This window comes from Crocuta crocuta, unplaced genomic scaffold (genome assembly GCF_008692635.1).
Source record: "Crocuta crocuta isolate KB4526 unplaced genomic scaffold, BGI_CrCroc_1.0 scaffold339, whole genome shotgun sequence".
NCBI lineage: Eukaryota > Metazoa > Chordata > Mammalia > Carnivora > Hyaenidae > Crocuta > Crocuta crocuta.
In genome coordinates this window covers 613380-632984 of record NW_027530357.1, presented here as the reverse complement: position 1 = coordinate 632984, position 19605 = coordinate 613380, and the positions used below count along the sequence as shown (strand labels likewise).

Here is a 19605-nt window from a genome sequence, read left to right as displayed (position 1 = left end):
CTTGCTGCCCGCCCTCCCCGCTGAGGGCTGTCCACAGGGGCTCAGGACCGGCCAGAAAAGTCAGGCAACTTTTCAGGGACCAGAGAAGGGGAGGGGAGGTCACCCAGACTGCGAGAAGCAGCAGTGCCAAGCCCTACCCCTTGCAGTATCCTGCCCACAAGTCCAGACTTTGATCCTGAGTCCCAGTTGGTGGCCAGAGGGCTGAGTGAGGACAGGACGCCCCAGAAGCAGGAGACTTGTCTCAGGAGGTAAGATCCTGCGCCCACAGCAGCTGCCTCTTTTCTTCAGAAGTTTGGCAATCAGGTGAGTGGGGGTAGCGGCACACCAGGGCCCCAGGTCCTGCGGGCATTAAGGGCGTCAAGGCTCCGCCTTAGAGCCCAAGGCCGGTAACTGCCCCGGAGCCAGGCAGGTGCCTACGCCTCCTCCAGACCTCCTTTTCCTCATCTGGAAGGCAGGGGTCATAATCAAGTCTTGCAGGGTTAATTTGAGTATCCAAAGAGGGGATGAACAGAACTGGGCACACAGCAAGTACTCGGTAAAAGGTAATTATTATTTGGGGGCAGGGAGCTGATAGGCTGGTTATCAAGCACTTATAGAATCTGTTCCATTTTCAAGATCAATTGTGAAAATATCAACTTCATAAGAAAGTAGCCGCAGGGCACACAGCCTGATTATGTTTATTCAAATACCTTGCCTGTGACTTGTTGATTTGTTTTAGAAGTCTTTCTTTTTTCTTTCTTTCTTTTTTTTTTTTGTACACGCAAATGGCAATCAAAGGCACAAGCTGGCCCCAATTCCTTTCTAGGGACAAGGAGGATTATAAGCAAACACATACTGAGACTGAAAAGCAAGCACTTCTGCCCACCGCCCAATAGTTATAGAGCAGAAAACTCCGCAGAACAGGGTCCAGATCCCAGCCCTGTCCCACGCTGGGTGACTTTGGGAGAGTGACTTCCTCTCCCTGAACCTCAGCCCCGTGTCTGCAGAACCTCCCAGAGCAGCTGAGGGGATTAAGTAAGAGGATGTCGATACGAGATCTACGCGTAAGTGGTGAGTGGCAGACACCCCAAATTCCCTTCCTGCTGCACACTTACGGAGACTTTGTAATCACACACACACGCACACGCACACACACACACACACATAGAAGTGAGAACCTCAGCATCTTCCTGGATGCACACTCCAAGCACTCTCGGTTGAATTCATTGCATAAGACACTGGAGAACGGCAGCACTCATAGAAAGAGCAGCAACAACGAGAAAATGGTTGACTTTGTAATCGAGCCGTGTGCATGCGAGTCTACAAGTTCATTATCCCACATGCATTATTGATTTTGCCCGAGGCTGGGTCTGTCAAATCCTTCAGTCTAGCTCCTGCTCCTAAAAAGAACCTCGTGCATTTACATTGCACTGTAACACACGGTGGCTGTAATCAGCATCAGATTGGATTCATGTAGTTCAATATGATTAGCTTAGGAAACACATTTTTCCTTTTCAATTCCATGCTGACCAGCAACACACTAAAAATTCCTACACATATTTTATTTTATGTTTTTTTTTTTCAGCGCAGGACTCTGAAATATTGGCTGTTTATTTTCACCTGCGTAACCCTCAGATTTTCCAGATAGTGTGATTTGCCAGCCCAGCATGCACGGTGTTCAGGGGCATGGACTTGTGTGAGTCAGGCTGTGCTGGGCTCTGCTTCTCACCAGCTGGGTGGGTGTCTGAGCCTCTTACTTGCTTCATCTGTAAAATGGGCATAATGATAACCCTGAGGATGGTCAGGAGCTGAAAGCAGATAAAGTGTGTGAAGTTCTTAGCGCCGTGACTTCACATGACATGTGATCTCTATAGTCCCAGTTCTTTTTCTGCCTCAACCTATTCTTGCCTTTCACGGAGGTTTTTTTCACCCCAAGACCCCACAAACCCTTTTATCACGAATGTGTCATCTTGGTTGAGTCTCTCCTCTTTTCCCAGGCCTCAGTTTCCCCATCTGTATAGCAATGTCTCACTCATCTTTAGAATTTTACACTCTGGAGAAACTGAGTCCAACATTGCTGGTTCCAGACATGGCTCTGGGCCTCCCTCAGGCTCTTTTTTTTTTTTAATGTTTGTTTATTTTTGAGAGACAGAGTACAAGCGGGGGAGGGGCAGAGAGAGAGGGAGACACAGAATCCGAAGCAGGCTCCAGGCTCCGAGCTGTTAGCATAGGGCCCGACACAGGGCTCAAACTCATAAACCGTGAGATCATGACACGAACTGAAGTCAGAAGCTTAACTGACTGAGCCACCCAGGTGCCCCTTCATGTTCTTCTTTGGGGCACATGCCCTGGCTCCTAACCAGAGGCTTTGACACACCTGAACAGCCTGGTTATTGGAGACATTCGGTAGCCCAGCTCTGCTGTGGTCCAAAGCTTCTTTCTCCCTGCCCAGAAACTTCTGGTTGGGGGGCGTGGGCTCACACGCTCCTTCTCATGCTTTGCCATTCCTATTACATAAGCAGCTCCTCTTTTTGTCCGTCCTTTGCTGGTTTTCTAGGTGACAAGGTGATGGGGAAAAAAAAATCAGACCCTGGAAAAGGCAGAGCTGGGTTCACACCCCACCTTTCCTCCAACTCTTGTTATGATCTCAAATAACTACCTTGCTCTCTCTGGCCTTGACTCCCTCACCTGTCAACTGGGTGACAATCACTGCTGTCATTTATGAGGTCCCCAGCGCTTAACCAGTAATGTCTTTTTTGATCCTCATAAGAACTTCCTTCCTTCTATCCCTTCCTTAGACCCTTCTTTCTTTCCTTCTTTTGTTCCTTCATGAGTCCTTGCTATAGGCCGGGCACTATTCTCAGTAGATAAAAGTCCCTGCCCTCCCGGAGCTGATATTCTCGTGGGGGGACTCGACAGGGAGCTTTGTTAACCCTGAACAGTTTACAGAAAAGGAAACAGAGCCTGAAGTCAGGATGACCAACTCCTGGTCCGGCTCAGGACTCTCCTGGTTTTAGCATTCAATGCCCACATCCCGGGAATACCCTCAGACCTGGGAACCCGGGGAGGTTGATCAATCTCCCTCAGTCAAGTTAAGCGCCTTGCCCGCGGCAAGGCCTCGCTGCGCTGTGCCTTCTTATCGTTAATGCACAAAAGCTGTCAGCTCTCCAGAGTTATGCAGAGAGAGTCAGAAGGCCCAGAGAGGGGAAGTAACTTGGCCAAGGCCACACAGAGAGTCAGAACTAATGCCAGATCTGATCCTCCCTTCTTCCTCTTCTCCTTCCGCCAGTGTTCTTTCTGTTGGGATTTTCAAGGCGCTGTGGGACAGAAGGAGGTCACTACGTATTGAGGGCCTACTCTGTGCCAGGCGCCATACTAGAAACTTCCACCAAGCTAGTGGTTTAATTTTCAGGATGACCCTGTGAGGTCAGGGTTACTCTCATTTTATAGATGAGGAGATTGAATCTCCTGAGGCAAAGTAGGGGGGAGGAGGGATGGGAGGAGTAGGAATCCCCCAGAGGGTCTGCCCTGCAACCAAGCCTCGCAGCCGGAAGGGGACCGGCCCAGAGGAACAATGCCTTTCCGTTTTGTGGTTTTATCTCCAACTTGGCTGCTGAAACCCCAAAGGAGTCCAGTTCTTGTGGACTGGAGCCGTTTTCCCCTTTTACAAAACTAGGCCGTATTGAGGATGTCCTGCGGACCGGGGCCACGGGGCTGCCAGGAGGCTTGGTCCGAGGGAGGAGGGCTGTGAGTGTAGAGGAGGGAAAGTCGAACTTGGCCCTTCCGGGCATAAAAAGTCCCCTTGTTCTGCCTCAGCAGGAGCGGGCAGAATATTTTCCTGCTGTGCTGGGCCCAAGCAGCTTCAAGGTCAAAAGTTGCTGGGCCTTTTAAACTTCTGAGGACCCAGCCAGCCCAGCCCCAAGGCTGGCCCTGACTGAGTGTGTGTGCTAGAAGATCTGAGTTCTAAAGCCAGACATTACATCCACTAGCTGCCAGCTCGGTGCCCAGCAGGTGTGCCAGAAGTGTATGTTGAGTTTACTTGGATGCAAATTAAATCCCAACAGCACCACTTACTGGCTGTGTGACCTCAGGTGACTTGGCGCACCTCTCTGAGCCTCCTTTCCTCAACGGTCCAATGAGGCCAATAACACCAGCCCCTGCCTCCGAAGAATGTGGGAAGGCTCAGAAGAAATGATGCACAGGAAGCATTTAGCACTGGGTTGGCACACAGTAGGTGTTCCACAAATGTCAGTCAACTACTTCTTCTCTTGCATCTGACCCTGTGTTAAGGTGTTTCACATTGGCCGTCTTGCTAAATCTCCCATCTATTGTCCAAGGTAGGAGTCATTTTTCCTTCCCACTTATCAGAAGTTGAAGTCTCATCTGCATGGTCAATGGCCAGTAGGTGGCAGAGTTGAGGTACGAGACTTGACGCTAGAGCCCATTGTCCTAGACTCCCAGTCTATAGCTGGCCAGGTGCTCTGCTCTGTCCTTTCTGTGTTCCCGGGCTGGGGCGGGGTATTCGAGGAGGCTCCCTGGCCAGGGCAGCATCCCTTACCAGCTGCGTGACCTTGGGCAAGTTGCTTGGCCTCTGCATGTTTCAGTTTTTCCGTGTGTGAGGGTCATCAAGAGGGTCAGGTATAGAAGGGGTGTGGTGGTGTCTGGCACCTTCTAAGTTTTCAGTGGATGGTGGTGATGGTGGTGACAGCACCCTTCAACCCTTCCTTCCTGCAGGCCAGCACCATGCGCGTGGTAGTGATCGGAGCGGGCGTCATTGGCTTGTCCAGTGCCCTCTGCATCCACGAGCGCTACCATTCAGTCCTGCCGTCCCTGGACATGAGGGTCTACGCAGACCGCTTCACCCCGCTCACCAACACCGACGTGGCAGCCGGCCTCTGTCAGCCCTACCTCTTGGACCCTAAAAACCCACAGGAGGCGTGAGTGAGGGTCCCAGAGAGTGGCCTGGGGACTGGAGGGGCTGAGTTTGAAGAGGGAATGTCCCCTCTCTGTGCTCCTGTCACCAAGAACAAGCTCCTTGTCAAGGCTTAAAAGAAAATACTAATAAATATTAAGCCCTACTATGTGCCAAATGGTGGCTTTCTCCCATTCCTCACATGATCTGTGTGATCAGGAAGACTTTGGGTTTTCTTTTCCTCATTTATAATTATTTATTTAAAGGTCATTTTCATCTGATTTCCCCAGTGGCTAACAGAAAACAGAGCCTTCAAACCCCAGCAATAATTATAAAGAAGGACAAAATTCACCAAAGTTTTTGAAACTGAGTACTGTAGGGAACAATTTTGCCCTCAGAGACATATTTTCTTCCATATATAAATTCATAAAAAGGTCTTTCAATTCTTTTGAACTTATTCTGATTGCTATCTTTAATAGTCTCTTAGCTGTATTTAATAGTTTATAGATCTATTTCCCCTGAATTTGCTCATTGTGACAGTTATTAATCATTTTTATTTAACAGTTTCTTTTTTTGAAGTTTTAAATTTACCATTAAAAACACTTTTTAACGCTTATTTATTTTTGAGAGACAGAGAGAAACAGCGTGAGCAGGAGAGGGGCAGAGAAATAGAGAGACACAGAATCCGAAGCAGGTTCTGGGTTCTGAGCTGTCAGCACAGAGCCTGACGTGGAACTCAAACTCACAAACCTCGAGATCATGACCTGGACCGAAGACACTTAACCGACTAAACCACCCAGGCGCCCCTTAAGTTTTTATTTTAATTCCAGTTAGTTAACATAGAGTGTTTCATTAGTTTCAGGTGTATGATTTAGTGATTCAACATGTGTTCATCACAAGTGCCCTCCTTACTCCCCATCACCAATATCCGTCCCCCCCCTCCTGTCTGGTAACCATCAGTGTATTCTATACAGTTAGGATCAGTTTTTTGGTTCGTTTCTCTCTCTTTTTTCCCTCTTTGTTTTGTTTCTTAAATTCCACATATGAGTGGAATTGTATAGTCTTTGTCTTTCTCTGATGTATTTCACTTAGCATCATACTCTCTAGCCCCATCCATTGCAAAGGGCAAGATTTCATTTTTTTATGGCTAAGTAATATTCCGTGGTGTATATATATATATACATATATACCACATCTTCTTTATCCATGCATCACGTGATGGATGCTGGGGCTGCTTCCGTATCTTGGCTATTGTAAATACTGCTGCTATACACATCAGGATGCATGTATCCATTTGAATTAGTGTTTTTGTATTCTTTGGGTAAATAACCAGTATGTGATTACTGGATCATAGGTAATTCTAGTTTTTTAAAATGTTTATTTTTGAGAGAGAGAGAGACACAGAGTGCGAGCAGGAAAGGGACAGAGAGAGAGGGAGACACAGAATCTGAAGCAGGCTCCAGGCTCTGAACTGTCAGCACAGAGCCTGATATGGGGCTCGAACTCACAGGCTGTGAGATCATGACCTGAGCCCAAGTCAGCTGCCCAACCGATGGAGCCCCCCAGGGTCCCCTGGGTAATTCTATTTTTAACTTTTCGAGGAACCTCTGGTTCAGGAATACTTTTAAGTGGGTGGATGGATGCTCCGGTTTAACAAAGAAGTTGCAAAGGTTATTATGTCTGTTGAGAAACTGTAAACTGCTTCAGAAATCCACAAGTGTGTAACAACTCAGACAGAAGTTACATTCTCCCATCAATTCCAAAACCAATGTTCCTGATAAGCAGGTGACAATTCAGGGTCCCAGGCTCCTTGCATCTCATAGCTCTGCTGTCCTTCTCGTGGCTTCTGATGTGACCACTCTGCGTTCTGATATCGGTATGCTCAGGAGCATAGCATGAGGACCAAGTGTGAAGTCTTTAGGGTCCATCGGCCAGAACGCAGTCACACAGCCACACCCAGCAGCATGGGAGTCCGGAGATGTAAATGGGTTCTGTGCCCAGGAGGAAGAGAAGGAAAGTGTTTGGGAGCCGCACGCCATAGTCCACTGTCGGCATTTATGTGTGTGGGGGTGTGTGTGATGCTCAGAGTGAGCCCAAACTGTGGGGCTCGAAGGGCTTGAGCAGGTCAAAGCCTTCATTTATTATTATTATTTAAATGTTTATTTACTTATTTGGAGAAAGAGTTAGAGAGAGAGCAGGGGAGGAGCAGAGAGAGAGGGAGACAGAATCCCAAGCATGGAGCCCAATGTGGGGCTCGAACCCAGGAACTGTGAGATCATGACCTGAGCCAGAATCAAGAGTTAGATGCTTAACTGACTGAGCCACTCGGGTGCCCCAAAGCCTTCTTTTAAGCTCACAGCTACATGATCCCAAGTTCAAGGTGGGCCCGAAATGGTTCTTTTCTTCTCTTTCCTATGAGTGGGGAAATACCAGAAAGTCTGGGGATGGGGAAGGCCCCATGGGCATTTGGGAAGCTGCAGAAGTGAACGTGGTAGATTTCTGGGTTTGGACACATCCCCACCAGCCTGATCATAACCCCACACAAGCCAGCCCTCAGAGATTTCTTGTCCAGCTCGGGGTATGAGGTGACCAAGACTCTGGGGGAATCCTTCCAGGGACTGGAACCAGAAGACCTTCGACTATCTCCTAAGCCACGTCCATTCTCCCAACGCCGCAAACATGGGTCTGGCTCTAGTCTCAGGCTACAACCTCTTCCATGAACCTATTCCGGTGAGTGAGGAGTCCTTGACCATGGGGCAGAGCCTGGATCGCAGGCCAGGGCTGGGAGGCTGAGTCTGGGAGTTACTTTGAGCCTCGTAGGTGGACTGACTCTCGCATTCAAATCGGGTTTACTTTAACTTCTACTTTTGCTTCAAAATTAGTTTGGGTTCCAATCTTAAATTGGCAGAGACCAAAGAATTTTCTGATGAACTAGGGGAACTAGTCTGTGGTTGAGTCAAACACGTCTTGTAGTGGTGGCGATTTCATGTTGTGGCCACAAGGTTTCCTGGGTCCCTGGGGGCCCCAGGGCTTTCGCCAAGATAGACTAAAACACTCAGCATGGCACAAACTACTGAAGTGCTCATTATGTACCAGGCCCTGTCCTAACTATATTACAACTAGTGACTAGTTTAATTCTCATTATAACCAGCAAGTAAGCACTATCATTGGTTTCTTTTCACAGATGAGAACATAGAGGCTCGGAGGAATGGAATAACTTGCTCCGAGTCAGAGAAACAAAATGGCAGAACTGGGATTTGAACCCAGGCCACCTGGGACCCCGTGGTGCCCAGTGTGTTAAGAAAGGCACAGCCTTAGGGGATATTCTCAGGTTTCTTGAAGGGGTGGGGCTGGCTGGATGCCCAGAACCCCCAGGCCAGCTGTCTAAGGCTTAGTTAATGGTTAGCACCGAGCTAAGGGCATTACCCACATTGTTATCTTCCACGGAACAAAGAGTGATTATTGACTCTATTTTACAGACAAGAAAATGGAGTCTCAGAAAATTCTAGATGGTCTGTGGTGAGGCCCAAGCCTTCACCGGGTTGTCTGACCCTGTTATCTGCTGCCTCTCACTCTCACCCCTAGGGAACCCACACTATCACCTCCTTTTTCTCTCTTATTTCTGACTCTTCCTCTATCGCTTGCCCTCAGCCTTATTCTCACCTTTCCTTTGCATAGTGTCACGGTTAAGACCATGGACTCTGAAGCCAAACTATATTGGTTCAAATCTCAGCCCCATCATTTATTAGCTGTGTGACTTTAGACAAGTTACTTAACCTCCTTAAGCCTCAACTGGCCCATCTGTGAAAATGGAGGTAAGCATAGTATCTGCCCCACTGGATTGTTGGGGATATTAAATGGAGTGGTGTAAGTAAAATGCTTGGACTAGCACCTTATACACAGTACACATTGTTTAAGCTTTGATACTGCTTTTAGTGACTTTCACTCCTCTCCTTCCTTGGCAGGATCCTTGCTGGAAGAACACAGTTCTGGGATTTCGGACGCTGACTCCCAGAGACCTGGATGTGTTTCCTGATTACAGGTGAGGTTATTGTCATGGGCAAAGTGGCTAAGGTCCCACAGTTCAGACAGATCTGTCCAGGAGGCAGCAGAAGATGGAGACACAAGTTTCTTGTCCCATCCCAGGCCAAGAGCCACTGGTGACTTGGACTCCTGGTGCTCTGTCCAGTTCTATTGGAGAAGCTACCCTCCTCCCCAAAGGGGCCCGGGGCTAAGGCCGTGGGGGCTATGGAGTCACAGAGCTGAAGCCCAGAAGTTCCATGTGCTGCCCTCTTTTGGAGATGAGGAAACTGAGCTTCAGAGAGTCTAAGTGACTTCCCAAGGTCACAAAGCCAGCTGACCAAAATGGGATTCCAACTCAGTCTGTGTGACCCCAAACACTGTATTCTTTTCCTTGCAGCCTGATGTCTCTTTAGACCTCCCTCGCCCCACCCCATGCCTGAATCCCCTCTAAAAATGCATGTCCAATCTCCACTTGCACACTCCAGTGTCAGGGATGAGTTTAAAAAATGTATTTGTTTGTTTATTTATTATTTTAAAAAATTAAAAAAATATATTTTTTTTGAGAGAAAGAGACAGAGCATGAGCAGGGGAGGGGCAGAGAGAGGGGGAGAGATAAAATCCAAAGCAGGCTCCAGGCTCGGAGCTGTCAGCATCCAAAGCAGGCTCCAGGCTCGGAGCTGTCAGCACAGAGCCCTACGTGGGGCTCAAAACCATGAACTGTGAGATCATGACCTGAGCTGAAGTTGGACACTGAACTGACTGAGCCACCCAGGCGCCCCTGTTTTTTTTTAATTTACATCCAAGCTAGTTAGCATATAGTGCAATAATGATTTCAGAATAGAATCCAGTGATTCACCCCCTACATATAACACTCAGTGCTCATCCCAGCAAGTGTCTTCCTTAATGCCCCTTACCCATCTAGCCCATCCCCCACCATAACCCCTCCAGCAACTCTCAGTTTGTTCTCTGTATTAAAGACTCTCTTATGTTTTCCCCCCTCCCTATTTTTATACTATTTTTGCTTCCCTTCCCTTATGTTCATCTGTTTTGTATCTTAAATTCCACATATAAGTGAAGTCGTATGATATTTATCTTTCTCTGACTGACTAATTTTGCCTGGCATAATACTCTCTAGTTCCATCCACATTGTTGCAAATGGCAAGATTTCATTCTTTACCCACATGTTTCCACCACATGTGGAGTGTATTTGGGCTCCATACTTTGGCTGTTGTTGACAGTGCTACTATAAATATTGGGGGTTCGTGTGCCCCTTTGAAATAACGCACCTGTGGGATGGATTTTCTGATACAAAAATTTTCTGTGCACCAAAAACCAGTCTCTGTGTGAACTTCACTCAGTGGTCCTGGCTCTACTCTTACCCCCCCACCCCCACCCAAAGAGAGTGCTTCCACCTCCACTTGAAAGCCTTCTAATATAGCTCTGATTCTGATTCTTTATTCCCACTCTTGCCTGTTATTCCCACTCTAGCTATGGCTGGTTCAACACAAGCCTGATTGTGGAAGGGAGAAGGTATCTACAGTGGCTGACTGAAAGGTGAGAATTTCAACTTTAGTTTTAGGAAAACACCTTATAGGGACCAGGGTGTGGTAGACACTTGTTCATAGGATTTGTCTTTGTCTTGTCCAACCCCAAAAGTTCAAGAAAACTCTTAGACTTGGTGGGAGCTATCCTTGGTTCTGATAACTTCTATGCTCTAAAACCATGGTTCCCACACCTGATTGGGCACCAGAACCATCTGGGCAGCTCATTACATGAGATATTTATTATTGACCTCACCAAAATACATAATGTTTGTGTTAGAGTTTTAATGGATTCTCTTAAGTTTTCCAGATAGATTTACATCATCTGTAAAACAGAAGTTGCCTTTTATTTTTATACCTCATTTTTTTCTTGCCTAATTGCTGTGGCTAGTACCTCCAGAACAATGTTAACTAATGTTCCTAATGTTAAAGAGGAATCTTATAGTGTTCTAAATTAGCAAACACCAGCTTTGAGAGACATATTTATATTTATAGTCATCTTAAGGAAGATTCCATATTTCCTATATATTACTATTTTATTAAGATTTTTAAAAATCTAGAATGGATGGGAGAATTTATCAAATGACCTGGAGAGCTTTAAAAAATATATAGATTTCCGGACCCCACTTTATATCTATTGCATCAGATCCTCTGGAGTGGGGCTTAGAAATGTGTGTGATTCTGATTATCAGCCAGGTTTGGAAAAAAACTGAAAAGCAATAAAAAACATAGTTATTTCTCCTAATCTTAGGATACCTATGACTCCTGTCTAGCCTCTTCCTAGACAGTAAACTCCCACTTTTTCTATCTTGAGGAAATAATGTAGATAAAATAGTCTTGAAGTTATGCTTCACTTTTCATAGGATTTATTTTCTGGCATTTTTTTTGTGTTGTTTTTTTTTATGTCTCTATTACATCTGTAATAAAGACAGATATTTTTCCTATGGGACATTTTGAGGGAGGGGTGGATGTCCTCAACCCACCTTCCTCCTCATGCCTTGCTTCTGACAAAGGGGCATTTAGCATTGGTCCGACCCTGCCCTTCCCCCTCTCTGCATCTCATTCTCTTTAATGGTACAAAGCAATGTGGTAGTAGTAGCAAGAGCTTTGAGCTAACAGGCCTGGGCTTAAGTCCCAATCTCATCATTGACTTACTGTATGACCTTCAGCAAGGCCCTTCTCTCATCTCCATTTGCCCGACGTGAGGCTTGGACTATCTCAGGTTTCCCAAGGGACATTTCACGGATCATCCATCAAGTTGCTCATGAACTGATATGAGCACACAGCCATTTTCTCAAGGAGCATCCTGTGGTATTAACGTCCACAGAAGGTTCTTTGGGAGACACCCCATGCCATCCTCTTGGAGAGATGGGACAAATAACTGAGTACTGGGCTTTTTGATGTGTTTGATCACCCCAGGTTAACTGAGAGGGGAGTGAAATTCTTCCAGAAGAAGGTGGAGTCTTTTGAAGAGGTGAGTTGCAGGACTGGAAGGGCCTGGATATGGGAGGGAGGTGAGCAGGGGAGGCCTCTGCTTCCTGGTGCGGGGTTGGGGGCCTCCTTGTTGGGCACCCAGAGCCCCCTGAGCCCTGTCCCAGTCTCCAGGCCTTTCTTCAATCCCGGAAGGACTCAAGCATTCTGCCTTGATGTTGGTGGCAGGAACAAAGGAACAGAAGGATTATGGTGGCCATTAGAGGCTAATCTACCTCTGAGCCTCAGTGGGTTTTAGGCCCAGAGAGCTGGCTGGCTCTTGCCAGTATCAGCTGCACCCCACTCTTGAGTTCCACATACTTGATTGCTTCCTACCTAAGTCAGGGTTAATGTTTCTGCAGTCAGGACTCTCAGCTGACTCAGCTCCAGAGTAACACCACCATCAATAACAGCTATCCTCACCAGGCACTGGCTAGGTACCAGGAGCTTTGCTGTATGACGTCACTCAACCCTAGCACCTAGAATTGTGCTTGGTACATGGAGGGTGCTCAGTACATGCAGCTACTAGCATTATATAGTGAGTACCTCCTCCAGATTGAGCCCTAATGGGCATTTGGGTTACATGGTTGACTTGGACACAGCCCTTATTCCCAAGGGGTTCACAGGCCAGTGTAGAAAACACTGGTTCTTGAATAACAACAATGCCTTCCCATGTGAGTGTCCCACAACAAACCTGTGAAGGGGCTGGGCCGGGGGTTTGGGTGCCTGTGATGTTACATCCTTGAGCTGTCAAGTGTCCCACACATGTACAGAGCCAGGGCTTTCAACGTGCCTTATGAAAATGCCTTAGCAGAGTATAAGGCAAGAAAATGAAATAAAAAGGAGTCAGAAGGAGGAAGAGAACTCTCTCTGCATCTGACTTCTTCTTGGAGGTTCTAAGAAAGTTCCCTCCTTCCACAGTACTCCTTCCCAAGCCCTTTGACATCCAGGGTCACATTGGATCCTCACACAGCCTAAGAACAGATATTATTAGCCCTACTTTATAGCGGAGGCAGCTGGGCCTTGAAGAGGTGATAGAACATTTCTGAGGTCACATAACAGGTAAATGGCAGAGCAGAGATTTGGGGTTAGTTCCATGGGTTCCTCATTGAGCCCCTTCCCTGCTGTTCCACAGGGAGCAGGCAGCTGCAGGGTAAAGGGCGGGGGGAAGGCGGGGGAAAAGGGTGCCAGGGCCCTCACCCCTTCTGCGCCACCTGCTCTGTTCATTGCTGCCAGGTAGCAAGAGGAGGTGTCGATATAATTATCAACTGCACTGGGGTGTGGGCTGGGTCACTACAACCGGACCCCCTTCTGCAGCCAGGCCGTGGACAGATCATTAAGGTGAGTGTGAAGATGAGGGATGGAAACTCCTGCTTTTCTTCATGGAGAGATTATAGCTGCCTGTGTATTTCCTCTCCAAAGATGGTGGATGCATCGGGGACATCTGTTAGAGGAGCCTCACAGATTTCAGGCAGTTGACATGTTAAAGAAACAAGAAGGGCCAACATGACCCCTCCAAACATTCTCTCTTGTTATTTTTAATATAGCAAAGCATGTGTGTATATCTTTGCACAAATACAGAAGTTGCATATTCTTGTATTATAATAAAAAGAGCAAACATTTATGGAGGTACAGGCCTGAGCACTTTATTGTGTTATTAATTTAGTGCTTAACAGAACTCTCTGAGATGGGGCCTATCATATTGCCACTGTTATTTTACAGATGGGGAAACTGAGGCACGGAGGAATTAAGTAATATGCACAAGTTCACACAGGAGCGAGTTGTGGAATTGGGATTAGAACCCAGGCAACCTGGTTTAAGAGCCTGTGTGTATAAACATCATCCACATTGCCTCTTACTGTGTATGTGTGTACATGAGTGAAGAGTGCCTATTTGTGGGGGGTGTGTGTGTACGTGTGCCTATGTTGGGTGTACATGTGTTCCTGAGGTGGGCTGATGTGTATGTGTACTTGTACATGCATGCGGGGCTTTCCTGTGGTCATGTAGGTGAGAGTGTGTGATATTTCAGGGAGCAGGGGTGGCTCTTCCTGCAAGAGCAAGAGAGTGCAGAGTCGGGGCAGAGGGGGCAGGAGTGGGCTTAGGAATCAGCTCTGCCACACTTGTCAGAACATCTGGGCACAGAGAGGAGGAGGACAGGGAAGCGCAGTGGTCCAGCTCCCCTGATAAGACTTATCTGTCCTCAATCAACAGGTGGATGCCCCTTGGATGAAGCACTTCATTATCACCCATGAGCCAGAGAAGGGCATCTACAAGTCCCCGTACATCATCCCAGGGTAAGAATCTGCCATCTTAGGGTGGAAGAGGGGGCATCTTCATCCCCTCTCTATGCTGCCCACCACGAGCCTCTGTTTAGTCCCTGAAGGTTTTTTCTCCCCATGTTTTCTAAGCAAAGTTGAGCCATTAAATCCCTGGGAAGGCAAGACTTGGCCTTAACTAGGCTCTATCTTGAACAAACTTTTGGATGACAGTAGTTAGTGGTGACACTGGAGACTAAGGTAGTGGGTGTAAGGGCAGAGACCCTGAAAGTGGTGTGGATGGAAATAACAAAGGTGCTGGTGGGGATGGGGATCCGGGTTAAAGGTGATGATTATATTAAGGGAAGAGTGATGATGTTACTGAAGATGGTGGTTGTGTTGATAGCATGACCATATCACTTATAGTGGAATGGCGGTAGTAGAGATAGTATGGTTACTGATGGGGAAATCACTCCCTGGGGGTGGTGACTGGGACAAGGACGGTCAGGGGCTGACATTGATGGGGGTGGCATGGTATCGATGATGAGGTTGATGATGATGGCAGTGACTGGGAGTGGAGGCAGTATCTGGTGCTGATGGAGATGACACTATCAATGATGATGTGTATTATGGTGGAGATGACAGTCTCAAAGGCAACGCTAATTAATGTTCATTGCAACGTTAATGTTAAGTGGGGGCTGTTTTATCTTCATGGCGATGTTAAGTGGTGTAGCAGAAATGACAATATCAATGGTGACATGAATGGTGGAGGTAGAAATGGTAAATGGGGTTGATGGTAATGACCTACTCATGGTAGCAATGAAGGCAGTAGTGAAGAGATTGTTGACATCTGTTGTTGACATCTGTTGACAGGTGATATTTTTTTTAGTTTTATTAAGAAATAATTGACATACTGTGCACGCTTACAATGTACATGATGATTTGATATAAGCAGGTATTACAATATGATTATCACAATAAGGTTAGTTAATAATTACAACTTCTCTGTGCATAGTGAGAATGTGTATGACTTACTCTTTCAGCAGCTTTAAAGTATATAACACAGGATTGCTAACTATAGTCACCATGTTGTACATTAGAAGAGATGACAACATCAACAGTGATATTGATGGTGATGGTAGAGATGCTGGTGGGTGGCAATGACAGTGGCAATGGTAGTGGTGTTGATGGTATTGTTAGCAGGGATGGCGATGTGGACGGTAGTAGGGATTTAGGTAGAGATGGTTGTAAGGGTGAGCATGCCAACGGCCCCCATTAATCTCAAAGGCTTCCTTGCCCCTCTTCGTTGACTCTCTTCACTTTTATCTAGGATCCAGACAGTGACTCTTGGAGGCATCTTTCAGCTGGGGAACTGGAGCGAGGTAAACAATACCCGGGACCACAACACCATCTGGGAAGGCTGCTGCAGATTGGTGCCCACGCTGAAGGTAAGGTGGGGAGGAGTATTGGTACCCGACACTAGGGTCTGGGCAGCTTGATCATGAGATCCCTTGAGGATGGGAAGATACCCCCCACCAAGATAACTGGGCACGTTTATTCTAACAAGGGACTGTGGAATACAGCAGAATGTGATAATGTACAAGGAAGTCCTACTGTGAGCTGATGACACCTATCTGTCTGTGGCTAAGAGTTGCTGTGTTTTGTGGTGACTTCCCTAAAAGCACCTTAGTCTGTCTTCACAAGGAGCAGATATATTTGTCGTAGAAATCTCAAGTAATGGCAGCAATGACAAACGTGGTATTGATGAGGGTGGGGTGGAAGTGGTGGTGGTACTGATGGTAATGAATATGCTCAGGATGGTGATAATAGTGGTGAGGAGGTGGTGACCATTGGCATCTTGGTGGTGGCTGGTAGTGGTGGTGGATGGAGACGGGGTCATCCATGGAACTGGCAGTGATATGACATAGTGATAATTATGATGTTGGTGGCTGATAAAGGCGGCCATAGCAGTGGTGGTTAATGAAAGTGATGGTGGTGGTGGTGGTGGTGATGATAATGAGGTTCTTGATCATCTAAAAATGGCAGCAGAAAAAAATATCCGGAGATGAATTACTAACACTTTTTTTTCCAGGACGCAAAAATTGTTGCTGAATTGACTGGCCTGCGGCCAGTCCGCTCTCAGATTCGGCTAGAAAGAGAACAGCTTCGTTTTGCATCTTCAAACACAGAGGTATGCTCTCCTGCTAAGGAAAGCAAGGTCCTCCCTTACCCAAAGGGGGCTCTGGCATTTCTAGTCTTGTCTGACATCTGAGGCTCCACACAGCCTACCGCCAGGAAAGAACAACACTGGCTGACATCCCCTCCTCTATAAAGAAACTGAGGCTCAGTGATGGTAAAGGATCTGCCAAAGGTTGCATAGAGGGCAGTGTGCCTCAGTTTGTCAAAGCTTGGGGTTGAGTAGAAGAGAAATGGGTACTTACTGAGTCTGCTTTGTGTTCATGACATGAACAACCTTATTGAATCTCCTCCACAGCTCTTTGGGATAGGGCCTGCTTCCCCCATGCTTCAGGTGAGGAAATTGGGGATCCAACAGGTGGAATCATTTGCCTAAATCAGACAGCTGGTGAGGGGCATGGCTGGGACATGGTTTGAACTGGACTCCAGAGCCATTTTTCAGATGCCCATTTTGTGGCTGCCCTGTCATCTCTCTGGGGCCCCTCTTTCACATTCCCTCTTATGGGGCAGGAAGTGGGCTTTATTGAGATGGCAGAAGTTGTCCTGAGCTGAAGGAATGGACCTGAGTGGCTGGGGTCCCCATAGGAAAATAATCCTCCTTAGGTAGGTAGGTCATCCTTCCTCCCTTATCCTGGGCATATGGTGTGCACATTTGTGTGCGTGCGTGTGTGTGTGTGTGTGTGCGCGCGCACGCTTGCGTGCGCATGTACACACAGATGAGGAAAGCATCATGCATGGAGTCAAACTCCCTGCCAATGATCATAGCTTTAAAAAAGTCCCCAGGGGTCTTGCCTCTGTCCCTGGGACAAACTAGCATGTTAACCGGAGTCCACCCATATGGTGGCCCCGCCATAGATGAATAGAAGAGTAGAAGGTCAAGAGTCTATGCATTAATACAGGATATTTGGCATTCTGGAGCAGCAAAGGCACAAGAAAGGTGCTTTAGGGAACTTTAAACAATTTGCTTGGGAGAGGGGAATCCCTGACCTCAAGTTCTAGATGATTCTACATTTCCTGTGCTGAGTGCCTAAAGCAGGTCCATCTCCTAAGCAAAAGAGAACCTAGGATGTTGACTCTCCAGTTCCCCAGTCACCTTACTGGTGTTCCTGGGCCCCCACCATCCCGTCAGGGAGCTGAGAGGTCCTCTGCTGCCCTCTGGCTTCGCCCAGAGCTCTGCAGGAAGCTCCTGAGTCTTCCAGGACGTACTGGGCTACCTTCTCTCTTTCCTCTACCAGGTTATCCACAACTATGGCCATGGAGGCTACGGGCTCACCATCCACTGGGGCTGTGCCCTGGAGGTAGCCAACCTCTTTGGGAAAATTCTAGAAGAAAGGAAGTTGCTCAGCACGCCGCCACCTCACCTCTGAAAACACCAGTAATCACCACCTCCTCAAGGACTCCCCATCTTCCCCTCGGCCAACCAATCAGTGCATCCCCCTCTAAGCTGTCTCTTCTCCACTTCAGCCCTGGCTCCTTTCTGCAAGAAGTGCAAGAGGCGAGGAAAGTCACAAGGTCCATTTCTAGATGCGAGTCCATCCCTCTCCGGGGCTCCCTTTGGTCACTGGGGTCTCTCTGTCCACTCCGGGCCTGACAGTCTGAAGAACAGCTGGGGGCTGTTACACTGGAAGTTCTCAGAATGAAGGAAAGCTCAGAAAATGGAAGGGGCGGGGCGCCTGGGCGGCTCAGTGGGTTAAGTGTCTGACTTCTGCTCAGGTCATGATCTCACAGTTGATGGTTTTGAGCCCCACATCAGGCTCTGTGCTGTCAGCATGAAGCCCACTTTGGATCTTCTTTCCCCCTCTCTCCCCTTCCCCTGCTCTCACTCTCTCTCAAAAATAAACATTTTTTTAAAAATCAAAGGGGCAGGCAGAAAATTGAGGATTGTTTAGGTTAGGTCGGGTAACTTGATGACAAATTACACTAACATATTAAAGGTTCTAGAAAGTCCTGCAGCACAGACATCTATCTGATGTTCTTTCACCCAGTCTTCCTAAAGGTATTTGGCTATGGAAACCTTTTTGCCCAGAGCACTGATGCCACAGAGCACGCTTGAGGGAAGGCTGTAATAGACTTCCTTGCAGGGGGTCACACGCAGAGCTGGAGTATAGGGAGGCAGAAGAGGTGAGGCATTGAACTAGCCACATATGATACCCGCCCCACATCCAGGATTCCCAACAGCATCAGCAACCTGCTGAATGACCCCGTGAGCACCATGTAACCCCTAGGAGGGGCCACTGGAGGGATCATCCCACAAGGGATCCCTTCATAGAAAACTGAACTCACCATGCATAGACCTTGTTCAGGGGCAGATTTAATGTCTCTCTTCTGGCTGGCACCCCTCTGAGATGACAAATGGACTTCCAGATGTTTCTGAAAGCCTTTAATGAACCTAGAGGGCACCTTAGCGTCTTTATCCCTAATTATCTGCATCAGGCTCTGAGGTAGGATTTGCATCTGCCTGGGTTTTTGCAGAAGACCAGAGCCTGGAGGAAGCCTTCCTACATGTGGGGACCCAAGACACCCTAAGTGCTGTGACAAGGTCTTGACTGGCCCACTCCATGCCATCTATGTCCACACCATCACTGTCTGCCCCTTCCCATGTTGGGTGGCATCTTCATGATTTTGGATGGCACTGAGCTAAATAGAGTGAGGGATCCAAGAGCCAAGGTAGAGTTCCTATCCTAAGAATAAGAATAAATTATTAATTATTATTATTATACCTAAAATTTATTGCATTCCAACTGGGTGTAGTGCTAAACTCTTGCATAAGTTGTTCATGTAATGTGTAACCACACACACACACACACACACACACACACACACACACTGTTCTTATTTCCGTTCACAGATGAGCAAGGCACAGAGAGGTAGTACTGGTCAGCAGCTGGAAAGGGGTAGAAAGAAGATTCAGGGCCAGGAATTGGGTGATTCCAGTGCTCCTCTTTCAACCAGTGCACAACAATGAACCCCAGGTTGTGAGGAAAATACCCAGACGGAAGTCAACGATCACCTTCCTCAACTATCTCTGCAAACATATTGATAAGGAACTAGCTCTCTCCTCTTCATAGTCACATTTGGCTCAAGACTAGGGACCCTCACAAGATTTGGTGCTTGGAGTGGAACACAGCATTTAGTTTTTGACCAAAGTGATGACTTTACCCAAACTAAAATTCCCCAGGTAGAGCAACCCCTATGTATCAAGGTTAGTTGTCAGCAGGAACCCAATAGA

At 47.4% G+C, this 19605-nt stretch overlaps 1 protein-coding gene across 1 annotated transcript; it reads left to right on the top strand.

The window, feature by feature from the left end:
* Nucleotides 1–258: 258 nt before the first annotated feature.
* On the top strand, nucleotides 259–18017 carry DAO (D-amino acid oxidase). The gene is made up of 11 exons (XM_077765923.1): nucleotides 259–303; nucleotides 4714–4916; nucleotides 7507–7621; nucleotides 8857–8933; nucleotides 10403–10468; nucleotides 11875–11929; nucleotides 13162–13266; nucleotides 14137–14219; nucleotides 15511–15628; nucleotides 16273–16371; nucleotides 17612–18017. The coding sequence occupies exons 2-11, from the start codon at nucleotides 4723–4725 to the stop codon at nucleotides 17741–17743; spliced, it is 1044 nt and encodes a 347-aa protein (XP_077622049.1). The 5' UTR covers nucleotides 259–303; nucleotides 4714–4722; the 3' UTR covers nucleotides 17744–18017.
* Nucleotides 18018–19605: the final 1588 nt, after the last annotated feature.

Bases quoted from the DNA above. Each gene is read 5' to 3' on its own strand.
- DAO (XM_077765923.1), top strand. From the start codon at position 4,723: ATGCGCGTGGTAGTGATCGGAGCGGGCGTCATTGGCTTGTCCAGTGCC. The intron at 14,220-15,510 runs GTAAGAATCTGC...ACTTTTATCTAG, and splicing joins TCCCCGTACATCATCCCAGG to GATCCAGACAGTGACTCTTG. The intron at 16,372-17,611 runs GTATGCTCTCCT...TTCCTCTACCAG, and splicing joins TTGCATCTTCAAACACAGAG to GTTATCCACAACTATGGCCA.